Consider the following 25,268-nt stretch of genomic DNA (forward strand, 5'->3'; position numbering starts at 1 on the left):
CATGATGCTTTCAATAGCATTACTCAAATACACAAAGTTAAATATATGCATAAGTGTTTGCTGGTCTGGTCCCAAAAGTCAGAATTTAAAATCTTGGAACATTCCTAAATATTGTCCGTTTACATATCTGTACAAGTTGGATAAACTTGTTACATTTCTGGGGATGGTAAATAGTGATTCCTCAGAAGAATAATGATGTGGGTGAGAATATATCAAATTAATTGCATTGTATTAGAATCTTTCTGTTTCTCATTGCAATGCAGTTACATAACGGTATTTTTTTTCTAGGGCATCTTAAAATATAATCACATTTTATATCTCATTATTGATGATGAAATGTTAAATAGGAAATACAATTAGATATTGACATTAGATTAACACAAGATTACTGTCCATTAAAGACTGCTGCTCAATGGGCAAAATTCATCCTCGAACCTAGAGCCAGCACAAAACCTATGCCCCACTTCAAATCCTATTTACCTACTCAAAATAGGAGTTCCAGGAGAATTAAATGTTGGCCTTGTGCTGACCCCTTGCAAATTAGCTAATTTCACGAAATGTGATAGAGGACATCTACAAATGTCATTTATATATATTTTTTTTTAATTGAAACCTGGACACATTGTAGTAAAGGATTGTCTGACAAGGTGCATATATTCATCATGTCCTGTGTAGAACTAATTGAATTATTTGTTATTAACAAATAATCTGATAAATGTATGAAAATAGTCTAATATCTGACTGTATTATTTGAATTAACAATTTTCAGCCTATTGGCTGTTTGCAAACAATTGATTATTTGCTACTGGCTATTCCTGGCATGTGATTGGTCACTTAAGTCACATGGTATTGTTTCTGCTCCATACATGGGTCAGTTTGCAGTAAAAGTTTGCAGACAGGATAATTATGAATAGCAAAGCTTGCATGCATCAAAGTATTTGCACCTCATTAATGCAGCAATTCCTCAAACATTGTGGTGACTAAAATCACATTTCAATGAATGTTTTTGAATTTTAAAAAAGGCAGCTGTGTAACTGAACAGCAGTGAAAACTATTGAGTGGTTTGTGAGCAGGGTTTCTATAGTATTCAAGATGTTTCACTTCTAAGGTACCTAAGTATTAGATTTCATAGGCCAGTCACACGTTGAATTTCCATGTTGAATACAGAGTTTTTTAGAATTACAGGCAGGACTGGTGGCATTGTGTATTATTATTTTTGTCTCGTACTTTCCATTACAAGACCTCATTTTCAGTTGCTTACAACTTTGTAAAACATTAGCCATTGGGCTGAAATTTTCCATGCTGGGTGCCCACTTCCAGTGCATTCCCTTCCAGAGCCTGTAATAGAACCCAAGATTACTAAATCTCACCAGTTCTCTGCTGTCAGCAAATATCTATGAAACCCACTGGCAAAGTGTGTATCTTTCCCTCTCTAGTGCTGCTCTATATAGAGGGTGACAACTTACTATTGCTATCAATTACTCCATTAGCTCAAATAGCAGAGGACTGTGGGGAGTATCTAAAGGTTCCAACCCCGTTGATGAACCGTGTGTGTGTTAATATGATGGCACATGATGACATTTCTGAATCCTCAGGTGGCCTTTTTTAAAAAACCTAGGAAATTACACACATACACACCAATGTTAATAAAACATTTTATTAAAGTTGCAAAGTCAAGCACTCAAAAGTTAGGAGAGGACAGAATTAAAATGGCTTCAGACATAGTCTATTGAGGGCTGTTGTGCCAACCAGAATTACCATGGGTGATGGTGTCGCATGAGGCATCATGTAGTGAAGTTTCCACATCTGGCTTACTTCTTTGAATACATGAATTTATGGGGCAGCTTCATGGGCACCCCAGGAAAGGTTAGGTTAGGTTAGGTTGTGTACCACTTTGTGCATTGATGGACAGTCTGAGAGCATGATGTGCTGTGGTGTTTTTGTCCATGCGAGTAACATGGTGGCAGAACATGCAATGCCATTGTCGAATATGCAAACTTAATTCCTTAATGCACCTTAATTCATCCTCCTGTGCCTATGCATTATGGTACAGTAAAAGTACATAATCATATGCTATTTTTCCAGAGGACTCCTGCCTTCCTCAGTGCACAGGATCGACTTGCTCTGGGGATGAATCAGGGCTGTGCAGTGAAGGAGGCTGTCTATAGGATCCCTGCTTCATTGCTGAAGTTAGAAGTTGTGTACTGAATGAGAGACGGGATTGCAGAAAAATAAAAAGGAATGTCTCATGGTTAAGACAGTTAAATGCTGCCCTGCAGAATTGGATTTGATACCTGCCTGTGGCACAGAGTTCCCATATGATTCTGCGCAAGTCATTTTAACTAAAATTTTGGAAGGTGGTCACACTGTGTTCTTGATTTTCTGGGTGCCTAATTTGAGATCCTGGGTCCGGATTTGCAGAAGTTCTGAGCACTCAAAACTGTAACGGTGCCGTGCTTGAATATTTAAAATGCTATATAATTCTAAGAACTCTGAAAAATCAGATTCTAGGCAATTCAAATTGGGCACCCACAATTAGTGACTACTTTTGACCTTAATCTCTTTCTTCCTCAGCTCCCCACTTGTACAATTAAGATACCACCAGCCCCTCACATGACATGCATTTTGTGAAGATAGATTAATGTTTGTGAAGCACTCACATAATATAGTGATGAACACCATAGAAAAGCTCATGAGGAAATAAGTAATTCGGTTTTAAGAACAGGGTTTGAATTTTCAATAGATAAGACATGGGGGCACACATACAACAAAATATGGAATAATTGCTCATAATTGACCACTGTCCATTCTGTGCACTGAATGAAACAGGTATCCTATGGAAATAATGCTATGTAATCATGTAATTAAAGACTGTATCATCTTGAATATGCAGGAGGAGACTGGATTATGGTTGAAAAGGCAACCTTAATTTTAGAATTACCCTAACATTTGAGTTCTTGACTTTGTAACCTTAATTTTTTTAACAGTTTTTCTGTAATATGTATATAAATTTTGATGAGACAACCAGATTTTATTTTTATTAATAATAACCAAACTGCCTAATATTTTATTTACTAGAGAAATTTACCAAGCATCTGTTATTTTTCAGTATGTTGTTTTTCATAAAAACCACTGAAATATAGCAACCTCTTAGTTATTGGGTTATATTTCATACTAAATGTTCTATTAAGTTCCCACCATGCTGCTTCCCTTAGGACATGTTAAAAAAAAATCTTTGGGTACATTCAATTACATGTTCTGCGGAAAAAAGTGCAAGTCTCCAGTTGACTAACTTCAGGTTATTATAGGCTAAATGCATATGATTATGCTCAGAGAACAGCATTTTGATTCTTTTTCACCTCCTAAGATGTAGAACAAATGCTAACTAAATCCCACTAAAGAATCATAGAATCATAGAATATCAGGGTTGGAAGGGACCTCAGGAGGTCATCTAGTCCAGCCCCCTACTCAAAGCAGGACCAATCCCCAACTAAATCATCCCAGCCAGGGCTTTGTCAAGCCTGACCTTAAAAACGTCTAAGGAAGGAGATTCCATCACCTCCCTAGGTAACGCATTCCAGTGTTTCACCACCCTCCTAGTGAAAAAGTTTTTCCTAATATCCAACCTAAACCTCCCCCACTGCAACTTGAGACCATTACTCCTCGTTCTGTCATCAGCCACCACTGAGAACAGTCTAGATCCATCCTCTTTGGAACCTCCTTTCAGGTAGTTGAAAGCAGCTATCAAATCCCCCCTCATTCTTCTCTTCCGCAGACTAAACAATCCCAGTTCCCTCAGCCTCTCCTCATAAGTCATGTGTTCCAGTCCCCTAATCATTTTTGTTGCCCTCCGCTGGACTCTTTCCAATTTTCCACATCCTTCTTGTAGTGTGGGGCCCAAAATTGGACACAGTACTCCAGATGAGGCCTCATCAATGTCAAATAGAGGGGAATGATCACGTCCCTCGATCTGCTGGCAATGCCCCTACTTACACATCCCAAAATGCCATTGGCCTTCTTGGCAACAAGGGCACACTGTTGACTCATATCCAGCTTCTCGTCCACTGTAACCCCTAGGTTCTTTTCTGCAGAACTGCTGCCGAGCCATTCGGTCCCTAGTCTGTAGCGGTGCATGGGATTCTTCCATCCTAAGTGCAGGACTCTGCACTTGTCCTTGTTGAACCTCATCAGATTTCTTTTGGCTCAATCCTCTAATTTGTCTAGGGCCCTCTGTATCCTATCCCTACCCTCCAGCGTATCTACTTCTCCTCCCAGTTTAGTGTCCTCTGCAAACTTGCTGAGGGTGCAATCCACACCATCCTCCAGATCATTTATGAAGATATTGAACAAAACCGGCCCCAGGACTGACCCTTGGGGCACTCCACTTGATACCGGCTGCCAACTAGACATGGAGCTATTGATCACGACCCGTTGAGCCCGACAATCTAGCCAACTATCTGTCCACCTTATAGTCCATTCATCCAGCCCATACTTCTTTAACTTGCTGGCAAGAATACTGTGGGAGACCATGTCAAAAGCTTTGCTAAAGTCAAGGAACAACACGTCCACTGCTTTCCTCTCATCCACAGAGCCAGTTATCTCGTCATAGAAAGCAATTAGATTAGTCAGGCATAACTTGCCCTTGGTGAATCCATGCTGACTGTTCCTGATCACTTTCCTCTCCTCTAAGTGCTTCAGAATTGATTCCTTGAGGACCTGCCCCATGATTTTCCAGGGACTGAGGTGAGGCTGACTGGCCTGTAGTTCCCAGGATCCTCCTTCTTCCCTTTCTTAAAGATGGGCACTACATTAGCCTTTTTCCAGTCGTCCGGGACTTCCCCCGATCGCCATGAGTTTTCAAAGATAATAGCCAATGGCTCTGCAATCACATCCGCCAACTCCTTTTGCACTCTCAGATGCAGCGCATCCAGCCCCATGGACTTGTGCTCGTCCAGCTTTTCTAAATAGTCCCGAACCACTTCTTTCTCCACAGGGGGCTGGTCACCTCCTCCCCATGCTGTGCTGCCCAGTGCAGCAGTCTGGGAGCTGACCTTGTTCGTGAAGACAGAGGCAAAAAAAGCACTGAGTACATTAGGTTTTTCCACATCCTCTGTCACTAGGTTGCCTCCCTCATTCAGTAAGGGGCCCACACTTTCCTTGACTTTCTTCTTGTTGCTAACATACCTGAAGAAAACCCTTCTTTTTACTCTTAACATCTCTTCTCTTTTCTCAAGATCAGTGGGAAAGCAAAAAAGGCAATTTTTTATATATTTTTTGGGGAGAAAGGGGGCACAATCATCTCTCAAACAGACCTTTTATTTTTCTTCTTCTTTTGAACATCCAGTATTAGCTCTTTATCAGAGATAGAAATTTGAGAAGACATTCCTCTCAAGACTCTGAAGAAATGCGATGTCTGGCCTATCATCATCTATTAAATTCAGATCAAGTTTAAACTTAAAATAAAAAAGAGAAGAGTTGTTTCTAGGGCGGTATTATCAACCAGTTTGCAAATGCCTACATGGGTTAGGTACAATAACAAAGCATGAACATTCTGTAAATAGGAAGAAATGGAGATGGGATGCTATGAATACTAAATAGGCACTGATGTGTACTATGTGTCTTGATGTTTTGTTTGATTTGTGTGTGTGTGTGTGTTAACACTTCCTGGATGGGAAGAATAGGTGTACAGATCTTGCTATAGAAGCTTGTTGTAATGAAGGTGTTGAAGGAGGAGGGCATGGAGGCATAGCAGACTCATGTAAAAGGGCACACCTTCCACTTCCTATCTTCCTCTGAACATACAGACTACTTGGAGACTCTCTGCTTGTAAACACCACATGTGGTTTATTTAAAATGTTCCCCTGGCACCTTGACATCATTGTGCAGCAACTTATGTATAATAGCAGCTTCTTACACCAAGGACAGGAGAGGAAAGAGATCTCTCCCTCAAAAGTTGCTCTTGGGACTTCTCTTGCCATCTCTACCCTGTGTCACTTCTTTCCTATGCCTTTTCTACTTTCCAGGCTAATGGATTTATTAGCCTTGTAGCTCTCTCCAGATCATCCCCAATCTATCAGTTAGGAACAATCATCATAGTCAGGTTTACTCCTCTGCAACTAACTGGTGATAAAGTGATCAGAGTGCTGGTTCAGCTGCTGTCGCCCAGCACTCTGTCACAACCAGGTAAAGCAAGTTTCTTACAGTGTGGGGATTGCGTTGAATGAGGTTAAAATGAGAATGGGTGCAGGATGTGAAGGGGAATATTTGCTTTTGTTTTCTTTCTTTTTACTTCAGTTGGTCCAGATACCACTGAATCGTATCACTCATGCAAATTCTAAAACCACTTATCAGCTTTCCAGTATCCAGTGTTGTATCTTAAAAGTATGATAGGGTATACAAACACCACAAGACAAAAAGTGGTTAAAAAGTAGATATAGGCTCAGGCAGCCCTGCCTTGCCACAACTGTAAACTATGCCAGGCTTGAGGAGGAGGCTTAAAGGGAGAAGCCCAGACCAGAGGGCTCCATCCCAGGAAGATGGACAGACTTTTCATTTTCAGCTCCCAAACAGGAGCCCAGTCAAGGGCCAAGCTGCTTTAGGTTTCCTGTCAAGATGGAGCAGTAGTACAGGTGGTTAAAGGACTCTTGAGGGATTGTGCTGCTCTTTATTTCTATTAGTTTAGCTTTATTTCCTTTGTCATGTTAGGAACTGGGATCAGGGGCTTGATCCCACAGTAGATCTCTGCTAAGAATGTAAGTCCCTTGAGGAGATGGTGGGCTGACTGAGGAAGTAGTCCAGGGAAGAAGCAAGAGTTCTGAGGATATAAAACTTAACCACATGCTTCAGTGTCCCTGGGCAGAAACTCTAAGTAGGGAGAGGGACTGAATTCTCCTAAAGCCTCACAGATACCAGACACAAGGGGCTAGAAGCATTATTGGGCCTGGACCTGGGCCACTGATGCAAGGGCAAGGAACTACTAAGTTAAACTCTGGTTTTTCCCCAAAGGATTGAGACTAAATGTGTCCTGGCTAGAAGGTCAAGCCCAAGATGAAGGGGACAGCCAGTGGACCTGGGGACAGCTGGTTGGCAAGACTATGGAGAGAGCACACCCAGCCACAAGTCAGTGCATCAACTGGTAAGTCATTTTGCCATGAAAAGCAATTATTTGATTTATTTCTGAATTGTTTTAATGCTGCTTTTAAAATTGAGACAGAAGAGACAAGTGACGAAAAGCTTGGTCCAGTAAAGTAGAGTTAGATTAAGAAGTGGCTTAAAAAAAAAAGTTAGGAACAAAGCTGAATTATGCCAAAGATTTACTCATGTTACCCTTCTAAAATGCTCAAACTTTTTTTCTAATCTGTCTCATGTTGTTTGTAAACCTTATTTCAGAAGTATGAGTTGAAACAAATAAATGAAAAATATATTAGTTTTTGCCTACTTAGCTCTCAACAGGTCCTGATCTTTCAGTGCTGAGCCTTGCAGATAGATAACTCTTTGAGACCACATTGGAATTTGCAACACCCTTCTCACTTGAGCATCCATCTCAGTAGGACACAAAATAACCACATAATAGTCCTGTCAAAAATATAAAGGAGAATAGAAAAGGCACATAGATTATTTACTGTTACCTTCTGTTGTCACTGGAGTATAGGTTAATAGAGAATCTGGAGGTGAAAAAGTATCTAATAACTTTTAAAATGGTTTCTTGGATAAACTATTTCAACATTGCACATTTCAGATTCTATAATAAAACTGGAGCTTTAAAAATTGTTACAACATTTTTTCATAAACAATTCAGATCCCCATCCAGTTTATAGCTGGTAAATTTATTAGGTTGGCCTTGATGGAAACAAGCAAATATTATGGATGTTTTCCCCAGATTAAGGGTCAAATTCAGTCTCCTTTTCCAATGTGGTTCTGCTGTGAGCAGGTGGTGGAATGAAGAGGAGGAATTCAGGATGTCTTTCCTTCCTCCAATGAAACTGTGCAGGAAGAGTAGTGAATTGGATCCAGCATAGTACAGATCCTTTGCTGCTTTCATAAGAGATCACTTATTGCATAAGTGTCCTTTGTAGGATACTTCCACCACTGAGATGACGGAACCTCTGGGACCTGTGGTGGGAGGATTTTGCTCCCCTTCTCCCCAGGGTATCATCTCAGCACCTGGCCTGTTACTCTAGTTACGTGCTCAAATGTGTGGCTATGTGTATTAAATATACACTGTACACACAATTATGAATTGAATGTAGGTCTCCCATATCCCAGGTGATTGCTCTAATCACTGGGCTAAAAGTTATAAGGGGGACACCACAACCTTCTTCTGCTGCCACCAGATTTCGAATGGGACCTGATCTTTTAGGCAGCCTCTGAGTGTGCATATCGCAATCCTGCCTCTTCACATGACTTAGGCAGCTGAATGCTTATCTTCCCTGAGGTCATGGATGGCTCTGGAGCTTAAGTGGGAGATAGGCACGTAAACTGAGGCAGAAATGTACATGCCCAGAAGCAGGAACTTAGGTGAAGAAGCAACATTTACCCTTAGGTGTCGAGTGAGTTTAGAAAGTATTGTGAATCTCAGTGGAGCCAAAACTGGGTCTTAAGTGCCTAAACCTGGATCTTCAGTGACTATGTCTGGAGCAAATGTTCCTAAGAACATTTGTGGATCTGGGCCTACATGTGAAATACATGTTTGGTTATCATCCTCTGTGTTGTTGAGGAGGATAAAAGTCTCAGAGAAGATCAACCTAGAGGAAAGGGAAATGAACCTATAGTTGGGACCCTCTTTCCAGATGACTTCATGCTATCCTCTTGTTCAGAGAATACATTTCCAGGCGAGGGGACCCCGGTTAGGAAGAGACAAGTAATATTAATGTGGGATTTGATTATTAGAAGTATAGATAGTTGTGTTTGTGATGACTGGGAGAACCACATGGTACATTGCCTGCTGGATACGAAGGTTGAAGACCTCTGCAGACAGGTACACAGACTACCAGCTGTGTGGTGCTGGGGTGGTCACGGTCCACGTAGGTACCAATAATATAGGGAAAGGTAGGAGAGAGGTCCTGTAGGCCAATTTAGCCTGCTAGGTAAGAGGTTCAAGTCCAGGACCTCCATGGTGGCATTCTCTAAAAGGCCTCCAGTTCTATGCCCAGGGCCAGTTAAACAGGCAAAACTGCAGGGTCTCAATATATGGATACATGATGGTGAGTGGAGGAGGGAGTTAGGTTTATTAGGAACTGGGGAATCTTTTGGGAAAGGAGGAGCCTATACAGTAAGGATGGGCTCCACCAAAACCAAAACAGAATCAGATTGCTTGTAGGTGACATTAAAAATATCATAGAGGACTTTTTAAACTAAGGGCTGGGGGAAAGCTGACAGGTACAGAGGAGCACACGGTTTGGAGAGACATTCTTTAGGGGAGGATTTTTTTTAACAGGGATACTGTATAACCTAGTAAAAAAGAGAGGCTAGAAGTTGATAAAGTACGGGTAGGAACTGAAGAAACAGTCAAAAAAGAATCCCATTCAATTACATCACATGAAGGCAGACAACTAAATATTGACAAATTCTATAAGTATTTGTACACAAATGCTAGAAGTCTAAATACTAAGATGAGTAAACTTGAGTGGCTGGTGTTAAAAGAGCATATAGATATAATAGATATAACAGAAACTTGGTGGAACAATGATAATCGGACACTGAATAGGTCACAATCATGGAGAAGTGACACTGAAAGAAAGAATAGTCATATATGGTAAAAAACAAACAGTACCATAGAATCTCTCTGGATAGAAATTCCATGCTTGAATAATAGTATAGCATTAGGAATATATTATTGACCACCGGACCAGGGAGATGACTGTTAAATGCTTAGGGAGATTAGATAAGCAACAAAGGTGGAAAAAATGATGATAATAGGGGATTTTAACTATCCCCATATCAAATAGGAACATGTCTCTTCATGATGGGATGCAGAGATAAAATTTCTCGACACTGTTAATGACTGCTTCTTGGAGTAGCTAGTCCTAGAACCCACAAGAGGAGAGGCAATTCTTAATTTAGTCCTAAGTGTTGCACAGGATCTGGTTCAAGAGGTGAATCTAGCTGAACTTCTCAATAACAGCAACCATAATGTAATTAAAGTTAACGTCTGGGGTGCGGGGGTGGGGGGAATATACCAAAGAAACCCACCACAGTAGCATTTAACTTCAAAAAGGGAAACTAAACAAATATGAGGAAGCTAATTAAACAAAAAAGGAACAGTCACAAAAGGGAAATGCCTGCAAGCTGCATGGAAATTTTTTTAAAATCACCACAATAGAGAAAACTATATGTATACATCAAATTTACAAAAAAAAAAAAAAAAAAGACCAAAAAATACTGCCATGGCTAAACAATACAGTAAAAGAGATGGTTAGAGACAAAAAATACATCCTTTAAAAATTGGAAGCCAAATCCTACTAAGGAAAATAGAAAGGAGCATTCACTCTGACAAGCCAAGTGTAAAAGTATAATTAGGCAGGCCCAAAAAAGAATCTGAAGAGCAACTAGCAAAAGACAGAAATGAACAGCAATAATTTTTGGTAGTACATCAAAAACACGAAGCTTGCCAAAAAATCAGGGGGGCCACTGGATGATTCAGGTGCGGAAGGAGCACTTAAGGAAGGCCAAGCCATTGCAGAGAAGCTAAATGAATTATTTGCATTGGTCTTCGGTGCAGAGGATGTGAGGGAGATTTCCACACCTGAGCCATTCTTTTTTGGTAACAAATCTGAGGAACTGCCCCACGCTGAGGCCTCAATACGAAGATTTGGAACAAACTGATAAATTTAACAGTAATAAATCTCCAGGACCAGATAGTATACATTCAAGAATTTTAAAAGAACTCATATATGAAATTTGTAGAACTTTTGACTGTGATATGTAACCTATCACTTAAATCAGCCTCAGATGACTGGTGCACAACTAATGTGAAGCCATTTTTTTTTAAAAAAGGCTCCAGAGGCGATCCTGGAAATTATAGTATCAGGCAAATAGATTGAAACTATAGTCAAGAACAGAATTATCAGACACCGAGATGAACACAATTTGTTGGAGAAGAGTCAACATGGCTTTTTAAAAGAGAAATTGTGTTTCACCTATTTATTAGAATCCTTTGAGGGGGTCAACAAGCATGTGGTCCAGGGTGATCTAGTAGTGGATATAGTGCACTTTAATTTTCAGAAAGCCTTTGACAAGGTCCCTCACCAAAGGCTCTTAAGCAAAGTAAGCAGTCATGGGATGAGGGAAGGTCCTCTCATGGATCAGTAACTGGTTAAAAGATAGGAAACAAAGGGTAGAAATAATGATCAGTTTTCATAGTGGAGAGAGGTAAATAGTAAGGTCCCTCAAGGATCTGTATGGGGATCTGTGCTGTTGAACATATGCATAAATGATCTGGAAAAAGGGATAAGCAGTGAGGTGGCTAAGTTGGTAGATGGTACAAAATTACTTAAAATAGTTAAGCCCAAACCTGACAATGAAGAGTGACAAAGGGATTTCACAAAACTGGATGTGTGGGCAAGAAATTGGCAGATGAATTTCAGCGTTGATAAGTGCAAAGTAATGCACATTGGAAAACATAATGTCAACTATACATCACAATGATTTGGTCTTAGTTAGCTGTTAACACTCAAGAAAGTGATCTTGGAATCATTGTGGATAGTTCTCTGAAAACATCTTCTCAATGTGCAGCAGCAGTCAAAAAAGCTAATGTTAGGAAGCATTCAGAAAGAGATAGAAAATGACAATAAATATCATAATGCCACTAAATAAATCTGGTACACCCACACCTTGAATACTGTGTGCAGTTCTGGTTGTCCCATCTAAAAATATATATTAGAATTGAAAATGTAGCAAATGGCAACAAAAATGATTAGGGATATTCAACAGTTTCTATACAAGGAGAGATTAAAAAGCTTGGAAAGGAGATGGCTGAGGGGAGATATGATAGAGGTCTATAAAATCATGAATGGTGTGGAGAAAATGAATGTGTTGTTTGCCCCTGCACATAACACACAAAATAGGCATCACCTAATGAAATTAATAGGCAGCTGTGTGGCAGGATGATGGGCAAAGGGTTGCTGATTCAGCCCTGTAAACACCAGCTCCCATTTAGGGGAATAAATTAGAGCTGACTGGAGATAACCTGGTCCTAACTGGAGGAGCAGAGACAGTTTTTGCCTAATTAGCCTGGGGCTATATAAAAGCCTCAGGGGATGGAAGAAAGGGAAAAGGTAGGGAGTGGAAGCAGGGAATTAGCTCTTCCCTCCCTCCTGCAGACGGTGAAGGGCCAACTGTAACAGTGAAACAATGGTGGGAACAAGCCTGTGAATAAACTGCACCAGTGGTTACTAACCCCAGGGTCTCAGAGTGACTTTGTGGACCTAGCAGAGGCAGGAGCCAAGGGGGACTCTGCTACACATGGGAGCTTGTCCAAGATCCCGTGCTAGAGCAAGTGTTTGGCAGCCCAGAGATGGAGGAGACCCTGCAATGGCTGGTCAAGCAGCAGGAGAAGGTGCAAAAGTCAATGCAGAGTTTTCAGCAAGCCCACCACTGGAGAGACAGGCCTTGCTCACCTGGCAGGCAGAACAGCCTGCAGGACTTTATTCGGGAGCAGGCTGGCATCCAGCAGTAGCTCCTGCAGAAAGTGGTGAGTCCCACAGGAGGGGATGGCATTCAGGTGCCAGGCTTAGGACTATGTAAAATGGACCAGACAGATGACCCTAATGCTTTCCTAGGCAGCTTTGAGTGGGTAGCTGCGGGGGCTGGATACGACAGGGGAACTTGGGGTCCTGCGACTGGCTCCCTACCTAGCCGGCAAAGCCCAAGAGCCTACATGGCCCTAAGTGAAGAGCAAGCCAGGAATTATGAAGCGGTAAAGACAGCCGTCCTGGATCGGGTAGGGCTGTCCTTGGAGAAGTACCGTCAGAAGTTCCGGTTGGTGAGGTGGACGGGGCAAAAGTTAATGGACTGGGCCACCTGCTGGCTGAGGTCGGACGCCCAGACAGCGAGGGATATTATGGAGGTGCTCGTCCTAGAGCAGTTTTTATAGGGCCTTCCAGACAAAATAAAGGTGTGGGTGCGGAGACACCAACCAAATATAGTTGAGGCGGCTGTAAAGCTTACGGAGGAGTATGCGGAGGCGGACAGCCAAGCAAGGAAGTGGAGACTCGGAGACGGCCCAGAGAACCTCCGCCCGGGAAGGCCCCAGAGAACAAACGGGAGGACACACTAGGGGCTCTCACAGGGTCCAGATCAGTTGTCTGCTGGCAGTGCGGATGATTGGGACACAAGAAGGGGGACTGCCCACCCATGTATTGTAGGTGGGCAAAGTTTTGTGGTTGGGCAGGGGCAGAAGCTGTCCACCATTCCAGTAATGGTGGGGAGGAAACCCCAGTGAGGCCTGGTGGACTTTGCCTCAGCCTGCTCTCTGGTACAAAGGAAGCTGGTGCGGCTGCACTGGTGGATTTCAAATGTGAAGATGGACATAGAATGCATCCACAGGGATAGGAGGCAAAAATTATGGCCCAGGTGCCCCTTGAGGTTCGGGGCAGGTTTAAGTGGCAATGGGTCGGGGTAGTAAAGGGACCGCCTTATCTGGCAGTAGCGGGTACGGACTGAGACCCCTTCCCAGGAGGGAATGTGGGCAGAGGGAGAAAGCCCAAGAAAAGAAAAAAAAAAGGGAGGTTCCCTGAGGATGCGGGTAGATACCCCTGAGTAGAAAACCCCTAGCCAACAGAGCCTGAGAAGGAAGTTATGGGTGAGACATTCACCCCCAGGTCCTCGACTGGAGAGCAAGGCCCGATGGAGGCCTTTATTAGCGGACCCCCCTCCCAGAGACCCAGGCCCCGTTGGACGAGTTTGGGGGACCAGAAGCCCTGAGTGTCTGGGAGAGGGCTGGGACTAACCCTGAACCCCTGACAGAAAGGAGGGGGGGGAGAGAACAAGGGAACACCCAGGAGGCTCTGAATGGTACGAGGACCTGTGGGTTTTGGTGGAGCTGTGGGGCCATCCACAATGTAGTTTCTGTGGTTGCGGGATGAAAGAACCCCACACGGCAAACCCTGGGATTGACTCAAAAGAGGGGGAAAAGACTGCACCGTAGGGTCTCCCCCCCACCCGCCGCCTCAGTAGAGAAAGGAGAGGATACGTAGGTGCAAATCTGGTGGTTGGAGAAGGGGGGGAGGTGTGTGACAGGGTGCTGGGCAAAGGGTTGCCTATTCAGCCCTCTCACACCAGCTCCCATTTAGGGGAATAACCTGGCCCTAATTGGGGAAGCAGAGACAGCTATCACCTAATTAGCCTGGGGCTGTATAAAAGCTGCAGGGGAAGGAAGCCAAAGGGGGCACAGAAAGAAAGGAAAAAGGCAGGAGTGGAAGCAGGGAGGTAGCCCTTCCTTCCTTCCTTCCTTCCTTCCTTCCAATAGTGAGGGACCAACAATACATAGTGAAAAAAGGTGGTGGGAACAAGCCTGTGAATAAATGGCATCAGTGATTATTAACCCCAGGGTCTCAGTGTGACTTTATGGACCTAGCACAGGAAGGAGCCAAGGGGGGCCCTGCTGCACTTTGCTACAAGCAGGTCTAAAACAAACATAAGGAAGTACTTCACAGAATGCACAGTCAACCTGTGGAACTCATTGCCAGGGGATGTTGTGAAGGCCAAAAGTATAACATGGAAGAACAGGTCCATCAGTGGCTATTAGCCAAAATGGTCAGGTATACAATCCATGCTCTGAGTCTTCCCAAACCTCTGACTGCTGGAAGCTCAGACTGAACGACTGGGGATGGATCACTTGATAAATTGCTGTTCTCTTTGCTTCTTCTGAAGTATCTGGCACAGGCAACTGTCAGAAGACAGGATATTGGGTTAGACAGACCTTTGGTTTGACCCAGTATGGCCATTTTGTTCTTAATTAGTCTGTGAATTTAGATCACAGTTTGGATTTTTTTTTTTTTGTTCTGTTATTGTTGAATGGTGCTATCAGGCTTTTAAGTTGAAAAGGTTACATTTTATTTTGCCCATTAATTAATGATATAGAGTGCCATATGTGCTTTAGCAAAAGGTAGCAATGTATTTTTAGTAAATAGAAGTAGTCCATACTAAAACTCACAAAATATATTTTTAACAATTTGTCATAAGGGAACCAAAATTCTAATACATTTTACCCAGAAATTATTGTGAAGATTTAAAGAGATAAAGTGGGTGAGGCAATATCTTTTTTTGGACCAACTTCTGTTGGTGACAGAGACAAGCTTTCGAGCTTACACAGGGCTCTCCTTCAGATGTAATAAACGTTCACAGAGCAGATTAGGATATAGTCAGCCATATGAAAAAGACATTTATTTGTATTCCCTAATTCTCTTAATGCTTATGTTGAGAAACTCCTCACTTGTGAGCAATGTTGACTTTCAGGCTGTGTCCATTCCACTGTATCCAGTCCTGTCTTAACTGCAGCAATCATAATTGTTAAGTTTAAAAATGCTCTTTGAGTTCAGTGGATGAGGCCCCAGAACAGCAGAAAAACATGAAATGACCAATTTTTCTTTTCTTTTTATACATCATATTGGGTTAATCAAAGGGAATTTTCACCAAATTAGTTGTCTGTAAGATAACTGGTATAAATCAAAGTAATTAGACTCTGTGTGTGACAAGCATATTTCTATCTGTTTGATCCAATTTAGATCCATTTAAAATGAATGCATCCAGTACTTGATCTAAGCTACTTCTTGCAATTATACTTTCTTCAGTCAGTCAGTCATTCTTTAATTCAGACACACAAATTACAGACCATTTCTGAAGATTGGCTGCTTGCAGACAATGTCTAATTGAATTTCTTCTTATTTTACTCTTGTATTGTAAATATACCTGCAGTCTGGGATGAGCATAGAACTCATTTAAGAAATCCATAAGCAAGTCAATCTTCAGGGAGCTGACGCACAGTACCACATGTTTCTCTGTCTGAGCTCTGTGTCGACTGTAGTTACCCCCAGACTTCTGTCTCTCCATCCACAAATAAGCCAGCTGTTCAAACTGCAATATATTGTCAAGAGTGAATAAATACATATAAGCAGCTGTGCAATATAAGCATCTTTATCAGTATGAGTTAATTATATTTTATGCTTTAGTCCATCCACTCAATTAAAGACACACTTAGAACCCCCACCCTTTATCTTTTCTTTTCAAGAGCAGCAATTTACAACCAAGCAGATGGGATGGCACAATAATACATCAATATGGCCACTCTCAAGCATTCAAAAATCATAAAGTTGAGTTAACTCATGAGATTATTTTTCAATGTATTTTTTTCTGGTATTTGAGCTTTTAGGGTTCATCTGTAATTTACATGACTCCGGGAGATGGGAGTGTAAGAAAAACACCAGCGTATTACTTCTGTAGATGGAACAATGCCTCGGTTTCTCCCCAGAGATTTTAAAAAATCTAAAGATGGCAACACTTGATACAATGATGTCTGCATATTATCTCTTACTGTCTGATCTGCACCTTAAATATTGTCATCACTTAAACATATGGCTAATAGAAACATCATGTTCTGTCCCTGCTGCTCCTGGAGAACTACTGGGTATTTTTTGGTATTGACTATGACAGATGTTGAAGTGGACTTCAATAAGTGGCACTTTTCCCTCTACCACCTTAATCAGCATCTCCCGGTTCACAATAAATTCTGCTTTGTGATCCTAATAAAGGGAAATCTAGGGATCAATATGATATGCGATGTATCTGGAATAATTAAATACATAAAAGCATTAATTCAATGAACTAATGTCCAAATGTTTTATATACAATTAGTACCACTAATACACCTTGCATATGCCATTTCACCTTTTAAGCTCCTTACAAGCTAGCTAATGTTCACAACAACCCAATGAGGCAGGAGTGTTTTCTCATCCACATTCTACTGAGGCAGGGATGTTAAGTGTTTCAGTCGGAGCCATGATAAGAGCTTGCCCCCAGTCCTGTGCTCAGACCAGTACACAAAACCCTTCTCTCACTGCATGCCCACTAAAATGTAGCTGATAGTATATTAACTTGGTGTTAAAAAAAAAAAAGGAAGATTCTGAGGCACCGCATGAGAGCGTAGAGCTCTTCTGTTCAGTCAGCCTGATGTAAGGTGCTTGAACCTTGCATAGATATATAAGGACAAGACGACTTTTGCCTGAGACACAAATCAAATCTGTCGTGTCCAATTAGCTCTGACCTAGTCATACAAGAGGGGTTGAGGTGTCACTCTGAAGCAGAAAGAACTAGGGAGAACTGCTAGGAAGAGCTAAGTGTCTGGAGAAAGCTTTGGCTGCTGATTGGTTTTGCTGCTATTATTTAAGTTCACAATAAAGTAAATCCCTGCATGAGGGTAAATTTGGACAACACATGGTGTCTGTATGTTCTTTGGTGTATGATTGGAGCCAGCAGCTTCTACAAGGATTTGAAAACTTGTTAGCCTCTATCATTTTAGCATATATAAACTACATGCACATTTATTTTACAAACACGAAGACAAATAAGAAAGCTCCAACTCTGTGCATAAAATGAAGAAGCATACAAGATGGTGTACTTGTTTTTATATTATATACACAGTAAGGACAGTTGCAAGATATATTTCAAGATAATATACTCTTTCCCCCAAAACTTTGCCAACTCTTCCAAATGGAAAACAATCAGAGTTTACCTGTATGGGCAACACCACAAGGGCAACACAGATCATAATGACAACCAGCAGTTTTGAAGGCCAGATCTTGGGTGTAACATCCCCAAACCCCACAGTGGAAAATGTCACTATGCAGAAATAAAGGGAGTCAAAGAGAGTCAACTTGTTTCCTGCTCGCTCCAGATGCTGAATTCCGCAAATACTACATAAAAAAGAATGAATAAAGAAATGAAAAATAAAACTAGTACCTGGAATAAATCCAAAGTGTTATGAATCTTACTAGCAAGGAGAATTATTTTCTGCAAATGCATATATTACTGAGCAAAGAAGAGAAAATGTTCAGGTTCAAAGCAAAAGTGAGTTTTTTTAAAAATGTTATTTAAATGTAATTTATTCATAATAAAGTTCTAACTGTCATCTTGGAATAAGGATAAAATGCTAGTGCTAGTGGTGTTAAGTTTTGATTAGTGGTTGGCAGCAAAAAGATAGTTGTGTTATAGATAACAGGATGTACTGATAATTTTTCCTTCTCATACCAGACCAAAATAAATAGCCTATAGCTGCACCATTGTAATCTTCAGAGCTTTTTAAAACTATCTTTTTTATTTTTGCAAAAACAATTTGTGACCTAGAAACTGTATATAATTTTATTACATTTGCCATTCTTTATCTTGGATTATACCACTTTGGGTAGCAAGAGCTACTAATATAAGCTAGTGGAAATGTTGAATACTACATTTTTTGTGGGGGGGTGGGGTTAGTTAGCTAATAGGTACAGATCAGGATAGCTTGTGACATTATCTTTTGTAGCCTAACAGTATCTTATGCTAATTGGATGCTGCATGGAGAAAACATGGTCTGTTTTTGGTATAAATTGACTCCAAAACATGGGATCTCAGCTCTAACAACTTAGAGGCTGTTCCCTGATTTCTTGGTGAGCAACTGGCATACTTCAGTTTTCAGTGCTAACTACACCCCCAAATTAAATGCCTTCATGGCAATTGTCAAATCTGTGCTAGGGACTCAGTTCACCCCTCAGTTAAACAGATACAGTTCCTCCCAATTACATGGTATTTCAGACATTAAGGACGTCCCTAGCACTTCCATTTAGATGTGTGTTGTCTTCCCCTCCCTTGCATGGTGGGGATTGAGATTTTTAATGCCTCCCAACAATGTCATCATTCTGTTGAAATATAGTTTCCTCCTAAACTTTCTGTTCAATACTTAAAACAGTGTTTCAAACTTATCTCCTTGTCTTGGATTCTTTCTCCATTCCTCCTCTTTTCCCTTTCCCTCTGATTGCATTTCCTTATGTTCCCACTAGTTCTGTCCCTTCCCCGTTTTCCAAACCCCTCCTCTTCCCCATTCCATTTCACTTGTTCTTGCCCTCATGGATCCTCCCTCCCTCCTCAGGGATGGAGTTAAATGCTGGAGTTTTGGCATGTACATCATCTAATCCTATCTTGAATCCTAGTACTAAGCTTTGGGCTTCAATTATGTCTTGGGGCAATGAGTTCTTGGGGCAAAGTTAATTATGCATTGTGTTTTTAAAAATATCAGTTTTAAATTTGTTGCCTTTCAATTTAATTCAGTATCCCCTTGCTCTTGTGTTATAAGAATAAATAAATGGGAGCACATCTTACCTTTATAAAATGTATCTATAGATACAAAATTTAAAGCCAGATTCTACTTCCCTGACTCATGCTGAACAGTACCTGACTGAGTGGTCCAACTGAACTCAATAGGGCTACATGTGGAGTAGGGTTCTATTAACTGTAAGTAGGAATGGCAGAACCTGGTCCTTAGGGTTTGTTTGTTTCTCAGTTTACTTTCATATTGATTTGGGTGCCTTTAAAATGTCTGAAAGATTTCTACCGGTTACGATGAGCTTCGCAAGTTCAAGGATAGGGATTATCTGTGAATTTAGCAGAATCCTTTAACCAGTGGAGCTCTTTAACTGCACCTGCTGTACAGTGCATCTCTGAGCTTGCATATTAGTGGTCCCATCCTCCTAGGAGGCTGTTGACTGTCCTGTTTTAAAGGTAATTTCTAAATAATTCCATATTTCTCAGTCATAATTCTACTGTATATCAAAGATGATTTCTTGACATAGGGTATCTAATTGGCCACAATTGACCATTAAGAACTCCCAGGTAAAAAAAAAACAAAACCTTTAATCATTAGGCAGGCCCTGTGTTTATAATAGTGTTAGCAGTTGTTCTTCTTTTCTCCAGAAATAGTTTACTAGTGGGCAGTCGCATTTCCATAACATATGGATGAGATCCCCAGTTTCCTCTTCACTGTTCTAGCATTTGTAGTTTTCACACATCCCAAAATGTTCTGAAGATGATTTTTTGTTGGATAAGTTTCAACCTTCAGTCATTGGCTGAATTTGTATTCCTACACACTTTGTTCCATTTTTTTCCCACTGAGGTGGTAGTTCAGATCTTTCCTCCACACTCTCATTAGTTTGTCCCTTTTAAGTTTTAGCGATAGAAAAGAATTCTTGAAGCAGTACTTTTCTGTCTTTGTAATTGGTTCTGAAAAGTTAATAAAGGGGACTGTGGAAATGCCATTCCAGTGAAGATGGCTAGTTAACATTCCTACCTTAGATCAATTATAAGTTTTAATCCTAGACTGGTGTTTTTCAGTCTATTTGGGTCAGGCTCCGTTTTCAGTGTTATTTTTAAATACTGGAGTATGTATGCACAGAGAGATCCATTCACAGAAATATGGGCTATTATAATGTTAAAATCATTGCTCCCTTACTTTCCATGTGCCTTGGCATCCACAGTTTGATGATTTCAAGCTCTTTGCTTTTAGCATTGGCCACTCCAAGGTTTTGCTGCCATTGAATGAAGTTCACCAGGTGCTGAGATCCTACACAATAGCTTGTGCATTTTTTAAGCCTGATAGTGGGGCTTGACCTTGGCCTCAGAGAGTGAAGCATCAGAAGGGCTGTGTGATTAGTACTTATACAGACCTAGTGGCCCAAACCTTACTATGTAGAGGTATACTAGAGCTATAGTTCTACTCCAGCCCATAGGCTGGAATGAATGTTTGTCGATGGGCTGTGTTGCAGCTCCACTGTAGTGAGCTATATATGCCATTCTGGTTCTGAAAAAGTTAACTGGAATGGGAGGGGCAAATTAACCCTCCTAGTCACCCCGTAGGCTGGGCCAGGGTCAGTTAAGGGTGACACCTAGCTGAGGAGGAGCTGGCTGGTGATGATGATAAAGCCAGGAAACTGGGAGCAGAAGGAGACTGTAAGGAGAAAGGGAAAGAACTCTGCTGTCCCTCTGTTGGCACTAGCAAATGGAGTGACTGGGAGATCAAGGAGGAAGTCCAGGGGAAAGTAGGCCCTTGTGTCCTCTTCTGAGTAGGGAAGTCTGTCAGGAGAGACAAGGAGAAGCTACTGGGGTAGAACAAACTCTGATGATAAACCCTGATAAAAGAGCAGGATTGGGACTTCTAGGGGGAGAGCCCTGGTAGGTGTTCAGTGGAGAGCAAGCAGGGGAACTTAAGCATCAAAGGTTAATCCTAAAGAGGGTGGAAATTGGTTTCTTTGTACTTTTTGTGTAGGATTTTGTTAGGGGATTTCAAGGGAGAGCTCTGCTGACAGGCTACATTAAGAAGAAATCCAGGGTGGCAGCAGAAAGGGCCACCTTCCTGTGGGTGCATATGATGAAGATGTGGGTGAGTACAAAGTTACAAAGCTCAGCACTCCTACAAGGCTACCAGCTCCTACAAAGCTACTAGCACTCCTCGCTATCTTCGAGATACCACCGACTTCCTGAGGAAACTACAATGCATTGGTGATCTTCCTGAAAACACCATCCTGGCCACCATAGATGTAGAAGCTCTTTACAATATTCCACACAAGGATGGACTACAAGCTGTCAGGACAGTATCCCTGATGAGGCCACGGCACAACTGGTGGCTGAACTTTATAACTTTCTCCTCATCCACAACCATTTCAGATTTGGGGACAACTATATCTTCAAGTCAGCGGCACTGCTATGGGTACCCACATGGTCCCACAGTATGCCAACGTTTTTATGGTTGACTTAGAGGAATGCTTCCTCAGCTCTCGTCCCCTAGTGCCCCTCCTCTACTTGCGCTACATTGATGACATCTTCATTATATGGACCAACGGGAAGCTTCCTCAGCTCTCGTCCCCTAGCGCCCCTCCTCTACTTGCACTACATTGATGACATCTTCATCATATGGACCAACGGGAAGGAGGCCCTTGAAGAATTCCACCTGGATTTCAACAGTTTCCCCCCACCATGAACCTCAGCCTGGACCAGTCCACACAAGAGATCCCCTTCCTGGACTCTACAGTGCAAATAAGTGATGGTCACAAACACCACCCTATACCGGAAACCTACTGACCACTATTCTTACCTACATGCCTCCAGCTTCCATCCAGGAAACATCACACGATCCATGGTCTACAGCCAAGCCCTAAAATTCAACCGCATTTGCTCCAATCCCTCAGACAAAGACAAACACCTACAGGATCTTTATCAAGCATTTGTAAAACTACAATACCCACCTGGGGAACTGAGGAAATAGATAGAGAGAGCGAGATGGGTACCCAGAAATCGCCTACTACAGGACAGGCCCAACAAGGAAAATAACAGAACACCACTGGCCATCATGGACAGCCCCCAGCTAAAACCTCTTCAGCACATCATCAACGATCTACAACCTATCCTGAAAAATGATCCCTCACTCTCAGATCTTGGGAGGCAGGCCAGTCCTTGCTTACAGACAGCCGCCCAACCTGAAGCAAATATTCACCAGCAACTGCACACCACACCACAGAAACACTAACCCAGGAACCAATCCCTGTAACAAACCCCATTGCTTTCTCTGTCCCCATATCTACTATAGTGACACCATCAGAGGACCCAACCACATCAGCCACACCATCAGGGGGCTCATTCACCTGCACATCTACTAATGTGATATGCCATCATGTGCCAGCAATGCCCCTCTGCCATGTACAAACTGGGGACACTACGTAAAAGAATAAATGGACACAAATCAGACATCAGGAATGGTAACAAAAGCCAGTAGGAGAACACTTCAATCTCCCTGGACGTTCAACAGATTTAAAAGTAGCCTTCAACAATGCGGTCATGCTGGAGATTCTTCAGCAGCTGGATCTCACACTCCAGAGAGCTCACTTCCTTGCTTTTTTCAGGACTGTCTGGGTCAAACTGGACCTGTTTAGCTGCAAACTCTCTGCCAGTGTCCACATCGTAGCACAAGTACACACGACCAAAGGCAAAAGCCTTCAAAGTAGCCTTCAACAAAAAAAACTTCAAAAACCGACTTCAAAGAGAAACGGCAGAGCCACAATGCATTTGCAAACTTAACATCATCAGTTTGGGCTTTAATAGGGACTGGGAGTGGCTGGCTCACTACAACAGCAATTTTCCCTCGCTTGGTATTGACACCTCTTCATCAATTATTGGGAGTGGATCACATCCACCTTGACTGAATTGGCCTTATCACTGGGTCTGCGCTTGTAACTCACTCTTCTTCATTTGCCAGTATAACTATGCCTGTATCTGTACTTTTCACTCCTTGCAGCTGAAAAAGTGGTTTACCACCCATGAAAGCTTATGCCCAAATAAATCTGTTAGTACCTTAAAGAGTCCTCATTGTTTTTCTAACATGGCTATATCTCTGATACTACTACAGAAAGGTTGCTCACAGCACAGTACAGCTTACTTTCAATAGATGACTTTGTGGGTATATAACTGCCAACACAATGTATCTATTTCCATACATATTTCTCCACCATGAATATTATCCTTTAGTTTTTCACCTAATACATCTGAATAAATACATCTCATGCCATGTCCTTATCTAGTCAGGTTATTGTGGCTGGCTACACTTCTTGGAGGGCATAGTGGGAGCTAGTGGTTGACTATGATACCGAAATTTATAAGAGGCTTAATTACTCGGCTTTCCAAAAACTTACTTATATACCTTGCTGCTACCTGAGTGCTTTATGCAACTAATATTTCCAAAAAGTGTCCCATTTCTTTTTCTATATAATGTTATTAAGAATTGTTTAAGATAAAAAGGGATAATTTTCAGCTTGATTATCAGATCTGTGTTCTGCTTCCTTTTATACATTTAAACATAATACATCAAACTACATCTTCATAATGGTTTTTAACTTTTACCACTGAAAAAAATTAAAATGAACAGCAGCATCATAATACTCAGTTTTGTTGGTCCAAGACAAACAATAATGAATAAATCCCTAGCCAGGTCTACTGATCTTAATAGAACAATCGTGAAGCAAAGGATTATTGAAACTCACAATACCTTCCACTGGTTGAGAAAATGAGCAATAGTAGTGGCTGATTAGACAGAAAATTTCCAACTTAAAAATGTGGGACCTGATTCCCCACTTTTGTATAGCAGTTTTATGTTTCTGTAAACTGTTTCAATGGAGTTACCAGTTTAAATTCTATTGAAATAAATAGCATGAAACCAGTTTCACAGAGGAGACTCAAGCTTTTAATTAGAAAACAAAGACAAGTCTCAATAAAAGAGATGTATACCAAAGAGAAAAGAATGCAAAGATATAAAGAACAGAACAAAGTACAGTTTAAACATCTACTATAATTTCAACCAAATAGGAAAAGTTAAAAATCACACCTGAATCTCTAAAGATTAGGAAAGATCAGTCATGTTTAGACACCATTTGAACTTTGGAGAGTTCAATGTCCTCATGTACTGGAACTTTTATCTACTTCCTGGGAACTGTTTGTGCTTATTTTTGTGTGCCACAACCTTGTCAATCTTTTAAAAAGTACATACCTTGGAACTAGTATGAAACCCAATGAAAAAAAGATGAAAGTGGAGAACTGCGTAAAGGTATAAAAGAAAAGAATATAACACACATAGGAGTTGATGTCTAAGACATAAGAACTAATTTACCAGACTACAGCAGAAGAAATGGGAACAAGTTGATTCCGCCACATGACTTTAGTGAATGTGTCTGTGTTGGAATGTGGGTGGAAAAGGGAAGGGAGAGAAGATTGGTTCGGCTAAGGTTCCACCAGTCTTCTGCTTTGAAACAGCTATAGTAGCTCAAATCTTGGACTAGCCCTCTATGCGACGATCACCCCAGTGCAGTGGATCCCACAACGGTGTACAGTGACTTCTACACTATTTATTCTCTTTGCAGACAGCACTGGGAGACTGGTCAAGGAAAAGGGAGGCTGAACAGTGACTGCCATTGGCAGCTGCCATAAATTAGAGTAGCCTTAAGGATGCTGTAGTTTACTGCCTGGGACAGGCTTCATATACCTGTCCAGTAAGAGAGCACTAAGGTAGCTTAAAGCCGTTTTTACATGCATGCTTTTCCTGAGTTATTCTCTGAACTCCTCTGTGATAGCCTAGGAATTGGGGCCACTGTTTTTAAACCTAGACCCTATATTTTGAGCTCACTAGCCTAATTCAGAACTACTGTCCTATTGCAACAACTCTGCATTGTTCATATCATTCTGCCATACATTGTGTACAGGAA

General features: G+C 41.5%; 1 protein-coding gene across 1 annotated transcript in view; it reads right to left on the reverse strand.

Moving 5' to 3' along the window:
* KCNT2 (potassium sodium-activated channel subfamily T member 2) overlaps positions 1 to 25,268 on the reverse strand; it is a 277,251-nt gene that overhangs the window by 122,176 nt on the left and 129,807 nt on the right. Inside the window, exons 10-12 of the mRNA XM_074961164.1 lie at positions 17,729 to 17,909; positions 15,910 to 16,074; positions 7,439 to 7,575 (exon numbers count right to left, since the gene is read on the reverse strand). Of these exons, the coding sequence (XP_074817265.1) occupies positions 7,439 to 7,575; positions 15,910 to 16,074; positions 17,729 to 17,909 (483 nt within the window). The remainder of the gene's footprint in view (positions 1 to 7,438; positions 7,576 to 15,909; positions 16,075 to 17,728; positions 17,910 to 25,268) is intronic.

This window comes from Natator depressus, chromosome 8 (assembly GCF_965152275.1).
Source record: "Natator depressus isolate rNatDep1 chromosome 8, rNatDep2.hap1, whole genome shotgun sequence".
NCBI classification, from domain to species: domain Eukaryota; kingdom Metazoa; phylum Chordata; order Testudines; family Cheloniidae; genus Natator; species Natator depressus.